Source organism: Glycine max, chromosome 17 (genome assembly GCF_000004515.6).
Source record: "Glycine max cultivar Williams 82 chromosome 17, Glycine_max_v4.0, whole genome shotgun sequence".
NCBI lineage: Eukaryota > Viridiplantae > Streptophyta > Magnoliopsida > Fabales > Fabaceae > Glycine > Glycine max.
In genome coordinates, this window is record NC_038253.2 from 29,756,361 (window position 1) to 29,764,760 (window position 8,400).

At 35.6% G+C, this 8,400-nt stretch overlaps 1 protein-coding gene across 1 annotated transcript; it reads left to right on the plus strand.

Annotated features, from left to right (window-relative positions):
- The first annotated feature begins 6,056 nt into the window (after positions 1–6,056).
- Positions 6,057–6,461, plus strand: LOC102664391 (uncharacterized). Its single transcript, XM_006601534.1, has one exon. The coding sequence runs from the start codon at positions 6,057–6,059 to the stop codon at positions 6,459–6,461; it is 405 nt and encodes a 134-aa protein (XP_006601597.1).
- Positions 6,462–8,400: the final 1,939 nt, after the last annotated feature.

Consider the following 8,400-nt stretch of genomic DNA (forward strand, 5'->3'; position numbering starts at 1 on the left):
TCTTTTCTTCCATTTTTAACATGCTTTAACCATTTATTTAAGTCGTTATCTCGCCAAATAAATGATAAAATGAATTTCAACCGATCATTTGTGTTGTAATGTCGTTTAATCACTGTTAAAGCAAAATCTAACCGATTGTTCACGTTGTAACCTCAGTTAAATAAAAAAATGAAAAATAATAATAAAATAATCAAAATATCTTGAAAAAATAACAATAAAATAATCAAAATATCTTTGAATAAAATAATCAAAAAAATCAATCGGACATTTTTCTTTGGAAATTTCCTTGAATGAATTGACTAATAAACAAAGTGAAACTAAGGCTAAAATCAACTCACAAATCAAGTTTTGTTTGCAAAAATCACTTAAAACTATTTTAAGGTCCAACGCTTTAAACGGTCCTCTTTGCTTTTATCGGTTAACATGGACAGTTCAAAAGCATAAAACCAACCCATAACTTTACCACTTTTGCAAGAACTACGTAGGTCTGATTTCCTCATCGCAATCGAGGGTACGTAGGAGCAAAAGCCCTGCTTTTGTCGACCACCCCAAGAGATCGTTAATGGTCCAATGCCTTAATGTTTCTCTCCTTTCAAAAACCAAGAGATCGTTAATGGTCCAATGCCTTAACGTTTCTCTCCGTTCAAAAACCAAGAGATCGTTAATGGTCCAACGCCTTAACGTTTCTCTCCTTTCAAAACCAAGAGATTGTTAATGGTCCAACGCCTTAACGTTTCTCTCCTTTCAAAACCTAGAGATCGTTAATGGTCCAACGCCTTAACGTTTCTCTCATTTCCAAAAATCAAAAGATCGTTTAATGGTGCAATGCCTTAAACGACTTTTGTTCGGTCAAAATATATCTTGCAAAAAAAAGATAAAAACAACTTAACCAACATTCAGTTTTCAAAGAACTACGTAAGTTTGATTTCCTCATCGCAATTGAGGAATACGTAGGAGCAAGGGAAATACCCTTGTCGACCACAAAAAGATAAAAAGTACAAAAGGCATAAAAAGATATAAAAACGTAAAAAGGGAAAATAAAATAAATCGAAGACATGATATTGCACACTTGGTTAAAGGTTGTCGTCACTTGTGATGGACGCGTGGGGTGCTAATACCTTCCCCGTGCGTAAAAACAACTCCCAGACCTTTCGAAAATTAAATTCCGTAGACCACATGCTTTTTGGTTTTTCCAACGTTTTCCTCGAATAAACGTTGGTGGCGACTCTGTGTGCCTTCCTCCCTTGGAAGACGCACCCATGAGGCCCGCGTCGCCCTCCCGTCGAAGGGTAGGTTGCGACACCAATGTTTTAAAACGTTCGATTTCAAATTTCAAGAGTCACAACTTGTGATAAAACATTTTCAAATCATTTCAAACTTGTGTAATCGATTACACAATACTTGTAATCGATTACCAGTGTTTCTAAATGTTTTGATTTTTAAATTTAAACATGAAGAGTCATATCTGTTGATGTGTAATCGATTACACTATGATGGTAATCAATTACCAGTGACTTATTTTGAAAATTAAATTACCAAAAGCCACAATTATTAAAGTGACTAGTTTCTGAAGATTTTTCAAAAGTCACAACCTTTAAAGTGACTAGTTTTCAAAAGAGTCACAACTTTTAAAGTGACTAGTTTTAAAGAAATTGTCAAGAGTCACAAACTTTAACTTGAGTCATCAAATGACTATAAATATGTGACCTTGGATACATCTCCCGTCATATGCTTGGAACATCCATTGTTGATGTACTACTTCTTCCTTACAGATTCTTCTTCGTTGTTATCATGAGATTTTTTCATGAGACAAAAGTTGACTTGGTCTTCATCATGATCTTGGAATAACTTGTTCCTGAAAATACTTTTGAAAGACAAAGAATCTAAAGAGGCCATTAATCTTGAAGTGGTTAAACTTTCTACAAGAAACCTGCTCTAATACCACTTGTTGGATCGAGTGGCCTCAGAATAATAAAGAAGGGGGGGTTGAATTAATTATTCCTAAACCTTTACTGATTAAAAATTACTCTTTTAAGGCTTTTAAGGCTTCTACTAAATTGTTAAGAGAATGAGGAGTAGAAGAGAAACTTAACAGAAAGTAAAAGCGGAAATTAAATGCACAGCGGAAAGTAAAAGAGTAGGGAAGAAGGAAACAAACACACAAGAGTTTTTATACTGGTTCGGCAACAACCCGTGCCTACATCCAGTCCCCAAGCAACCTGCGGTCCTTGAGATTTCTTTCAACCTTGTAAAAATCCTTTTACAAGCAAAGATCCACAAGGGATGTACCCTCCCTTGTTCTCTTTGAACCTAGTGGATGTACCCTCCACTAGAACTGATCCACAAGCGATGTACCCTCTCTTGTTCTCAGTCAAACCCAAGTAGATGTACCCTCCACTTGTACCACAAAGGATGTACCCTCCAATGTGTTGAGACAAAGATCTCAGGCTGTTAAACCTTTGATACTTTGTAAATGGGGATACAAAAGAATTCTCAGGCGGTTAGTCCTTTGAACACTTTTGTATTAGGGAAAGGGAAGAATCAAAAGAATTCTCAGACTGTGTCATTTTGAATTCTTTGACAAAGGAGAAGGGAGACACAAAAGAATTCAGGCGGTTAGTCCTTCGTTCTTTTGGAAAAGGGAGAAGGGAGACACAAAAAGAATTCAGGCGGTTAGTCCTTGGCGAATTCTTTTTGGCAAAGGGAGAAGAGAATGAAAAGATGAATAGCACAAGTTTTCAAGGTTTAGAAAACCAGAAAACTTCAGAAATTTTTTGGTACAAAGAAGAAGAAGAAGTTCAAAGAGATTCAAGGCTTGTGAAGGATTGATTGGAAAAGTAAAAGTGTGAAAGAATGAATTTTTTTCAAAATGCTAAACAAAGTCTTGCTTTTATAGACTCTTCATGTCTGGTCAAGAAGACCATTTAGAAGAGTTATAACTTTTAGAAAAACTTAAAACCAATTTGAAAAAGTCAAAAACCTTTTGAAGAGTTACATCTTTTGATATACTCAGAAACAGTCGCTGGTAATCGATTACCAAATTAGTGTAACCGATTACACAAAGCTTTTGTGTGAAAGGATGTGACTCTTCACATTTGAATTTGAATTTCAACGTTCAAAGGCACTGGTAATCGATTACCAAAACATTGTAATCAATTACAGCTTTTTGAAAATAATTGGAACGTTGTAAATTCAATTTGAAAACTTTTTCAAAAACAATTTTGCTACTGGTAATCGATTACAACAATATGGTAATCGATTACCAGAGAGTAAAAACTTTTTGGTAAAGGGTTTTGTCAAAAACTCATGTGCTATTCAAAGTTTTAAAAAACTTTTTAATACTTATCTTGATTAAGTCTTCTCTTCATTCTTGAATCTTGAGTCTTGAATCTTGATCTTGATTCTTGAGATCTTGAACCTTGAATCTTGATTCTTGTCTCTAGACTTTCTTCTTGAGTCTTGAATTCTTCTTGATTCTTATCTTGAACTCTTGTTCTTGATTGATCTTTGAGCTTTTTTTCATCACCTTTGTCGTCATCTTTTGTTATCATCATTGTTATCATCAAAACACCTTTGAATCACCTTTGATACACCATGAAGCTTTGCTTCTACAGCACGGGTTGTGGCCGAACCAGTATAAATCTTGTGTTTGTCTTCTTCTTCCCTACACTATTTATCTTTCCGCTGTGTACTTTTTATTTCCGCTTTACTGTTGTCCAAGTTATTGTTTCTGTTCTTTACTTTCTCATAACTTAGTAGTAAAGCCTAATTGAATCTAGTAACATTAAGAAGGATAAATTTTTAATTAGTCAAGACACGTTCATAATTAATTCAACCCCCCCTTCTTAATTATTCCGAGACCACTCGATCCAACAGTTTATACGTGTAGAATGATATAGGGTTTTGGCTTTTTACTAATGATGATTTATTATGTATAGTTTTGTATGTTATGTATAGTTCGATTAGGTGTTGTATGCCTGTGTTGAAATTTTTTATTTATTGTTAAGATGGACAAAGATTAGTGGATGCATGAAAGTATAATGTCTGAAGAAGTGAATATGGATTATGAAAATGAAGAAGAATATGGTGTGAATGAACCACATGTCGATTTTTCAGAAGCATTTTCTCAAGTAATAATGTTGATGATTGTGAGTGATTTAATAAAATGAATATGTTGTAGAAAACTGAAATAATGTGGATTGCTTTGTAGGTGTTTGACATCCGAGAAGATGTTTTGCGGTGGGCTCGATCCGTTGCTCACAAAAATGGATTTGTGGCGGTGATTATAAGGTCTGACACAAACACTAGTAGTAGAGGAAGGACTTTGTTTGTGTTAATTGGCTGTGAAAGGAGTGGCGAGTATAGGTGTTGGAAGAAAGAATTTGTTAGAAGAGACACTGGGACTAGGAAATGTGGAAGTCCCTTCAAGCTTCGTGGCAAGCCAGTGGATGGAGGACAAGGCTAGATGGTGAAATTGATTTGTGGCATTCATAATCATGAATTGGCCAAGTCATTAGTTGGACATCCATATGTCGGGCGATTGACTAAAGCTGAAAAGATAGTTATTGCTGACATGACGAAGTCAATGGTCAAACCAAGAAACATTCTGCTGACTCTAAAAGAGCACAATGCCAATAGTTGTACGACAATTAAACAAATATACAATGCAAAAAGTGCATATCGTTCTTCCATAAGAGGAAATGATACCGAAATGCAACATCTAATGAAGCTTCTTGAACGGGATCAATATATTCATTGGCACAGATTAAAGGACAAAGACGTGGTTCGTGATATCTTTTGGTGTCACCCTGATGCAGTGAAGTTAGTCAACGCATGTAATTTGGTGTTTTTGATAGACAGTACCTACAAAACAAACAGGTACTCCCACTGCTTGATTCTGTTGGGGTGACACCAACTGGGATGACATTCTCTGCCGGTTTTGCATATCTGGAGGGTGAACGTCTTAATAATGTGGTTTGGGCTTTAGAACGCTTCCGAAGTATATTTTTAAGACATGATGTCCTTCCACGAGTTATTGTCACTGACATAGACCTAGCATTGATGAATGCAGTGAAAACTATATTTCCTGAGTGTACAAATTTGTTGTGTAGCTTTCACATAAACAAGAATGTGAAGGTCAAATGTAAATCATTAATTAGTCAAAAAAATGCTTGGGAATATGTCATGAATGCCTAGGGAACTCTTGTTGATTGTCCTTCGGAGCAGTAGTTTGATGAGTGCCTAAAGAGGTTTGAAATGGTTTGTTCACCTTGGCCAATGTTTGTTGATTATGTCAAGGATACATGGATAATCCCACACAAGGAAAAATTTGTTACCGCGTGGACGAATAAGGTGATGCACTTAGGGAACACAACAACAAACAGGTATGAAATTGTTCACTTATTTCTATTAACGTTAATGAATTGATGGATTTTTATTGTTGTATATGTTTATCGTTATTTGTGTATTTGAAATGTAGGGTTGAATCTGCTCACTGGGCATTAAAAAGGGTGTTACTGAATAGCCTTGGAGACTTATGCAGTGTCTGGGATGCCATGAACAACATGATGATGTTGCAGCACACTGAAATTAGAGCATCCTTTGAAACTGGTACACATGTCGTTGGACATGTCTTCAAAAAAACCTTATACAAGAGGCTTCTTGGAATGGTTTCAAGGTATGCTTTAAATCATATTGCTGCTGAATTTGAGCGTGTTCACTATGCTGGCAAGAATCCTTCCACTAGTGGTTGTGTGATGAAAACCACACACGATCTTCCTTGTGCTTGTGAGCTATCCAAATATGTTATTGGTTGCATCCCACTGGATTCAATCCATATGTTTTGGAGGAGACTCAATTTTTTAGACCAAGGGTTATCTGAGCCCGAGGTGAGCATCAAGGAAGTAATGGAAACTATATCCAAAATATTTGAAGAACTTGATGTTTGTGGTAAGTTTACTCTGAAGACTAAGCTTTGGGAGATTGCATACCCTGATCAAAATTCGATGTGTCCTCCTCTAGCAAAGGTTAACACAAAAGGTGCACCGAAGAAATCGATGAACAGAAACCCAAGGTCAACAAAGCGTGATCCATCTTACTGGGAGTATGTAGATGGTTTTCATTCTCAGCAAAATAGCAATTCGTTAGTGAAGCATAGTGCATCATCTTCTGAGCAGCCCAATCCAAGAAGGATCATGCCTATGTTGGATCAATTTCAGCCATTTATCCATGACATCATTGATAACATTGTTGATGTCCAAGCTGATGGAAACTGTGGGTATTGGTCGGTTTCCAGTTTATTAGGTATGGGTGAAGACTCTTGGTCGTTGGTCTGCACCTATCTGCTTATAGAAATTGGCAAATTCTCAGAAGACTATATCAGGCTCTTTGGTAGCACGGACAAATTTGAGGAATCAAGGATGTCACTACATGTTGATGGGTTAACCCATGTATTTAATTGATGTTTTTTATTTTTAAGACTTGGCTTTAAAATTAATTTCGACATCTATATTTGTTTCATTCAGGTCACTATGGATAAGTGGATGGATATAACCGACATGGGATATGTGATTGCATCAAGGTAATCCTTGTATCATGTCGTTCTTTCCTCTTAGAAGTCAACCACCGGGAGATTCTTCGGTGCATCACATAATTTGTATCTGTCACGTCTATGGCAATCATTTTGTTCAGGTACATTGTAGATATAAGGTTTTTTTTATATTTATGCAATCAGTTGTGTACGATTGAGTTACTAGTTTTTTTTTCATGTACACAAATTTATTTAAAAGACCATTATCCTTTACCACCGATAGCATTGTTATGGTCTACCAATTGTCATCCTCAGGCGAGGCAGTGGCCAACACCATATATTAGTAGAATACAACATTATAGAAGCTTCACAATGTACAAAAGAGACTATGTTGACTTAAATGATGATTGAAAATGTACCTTTGAATGACTGGTCGTTTTGAATTTGAATCTGACATTAGAATTATCTGTCTTTGTTTATTTGTTATGTTAACATAAAAATTATTAGTTAATTGTTGTTTTTTCAAAAATAAAAAAAAATGGTGCAACTAAAATAAAGCGTGTTATCATAAAACGTGACAGGACACTGTAAGACTTGACTACACATTGGGAAATGCAACTGTGTTAACATAAAGCGTGACAGGACACTGTAAGACTTGACTACACATTGGGAAATGCAAGCGTGTTAACATAAAGCGTGTTACCATGTCACGTCATTGGTGTGGTTCACAACACAGATAGAAACCATGTGCACGCGTATGTATTTATTTTAAAAAATTGAATCAATGATCCTGAAACTCATCTATATATATCACACATCTGAACACTGTAAAATAACAAACTTTAATTCCTAACTCAACTCTTTGAACAAAGTATGACATTCTTGGGAGAAACAAACAGTCAGACAATTGTGAACTCCACATTAGCTTTTATTTTTCCAAATGGTTCCATTGTTCACAACGACAATGGTGTTTATTTTCAAACCTCCACTCCAATACCTTTTCGACTACCTAACGTTTGTGATTTTCAAACGTTAAAAACCAAAATACACAATACCCTTCAACTAACCGAGGAACAATATTTGGATGAAATTTACTACCGGCAGCCATTCACAGATACAGGTGACCATCTTCGCTTTCAATGTATGCAACTGAAAAATGATGATGATGTTAACACAATGTTAATGTGTAATCATCAATTTTCATGTGTTGGTCCGATTGAGTTATTATGCACCATTGGTAGAACACCAGATGGTATATTAAACTTACTTGAAGCCACTATGACAACTACTCATGATGCCCTACTATATTACAATGGGAGGTGAAACATGTCATGCCAAAATGAGTTTGTTGGTTACTCGTTCACAGGAAAAAATTCTAAAAAGTTTGACATTCCTTCCGGATGTACCATGAATGAACTGAAGGATTTGGTCAAGCAAGTTGCACCTCAAGGGATTCCCCCTTATGGTATTCATGAAACACAAACGGTAAGGCGGTTGTTTTTCGACAACCAAGTCACTATGAGTATTCAGATAAAATTATCGAATTTGAAATTATTGAACTTAAAACCAACGATGACGTGCTGAAGGTGTTAGTGCATTCTAACTACTGGAAAAAATTCGGGCCAATAGAAATTTTAGTTGTTTTTAGTAAGCATGTAATAGAAAGGGGAGATAACGTGTCCTTGTCGCAAAATTAGCATGCCTTAGTTGTAGTATTTGATGCTAATTTGTTTCCACTCTTTTGAAGTTAATGTATTGTTTAAGTTAATGTAATGTTATTTTATGTTTGGAATGATTTTACGTTTAAATTCGTGCAAATTTTTTATTATTCATATTCAAAAATAAAACTTCCTTCTAAAATTAAAAAAAAA

Bases quoted from the DNA above. Each gene is read 5' to 3' on its own strand.
- LOC102664391 (XM_006601534.1), top strand. From the start codon at position 6,057: ATGAACAGAAACCCAAGGTCAACAAAGCGTGATCCATCTTACTGGGAG.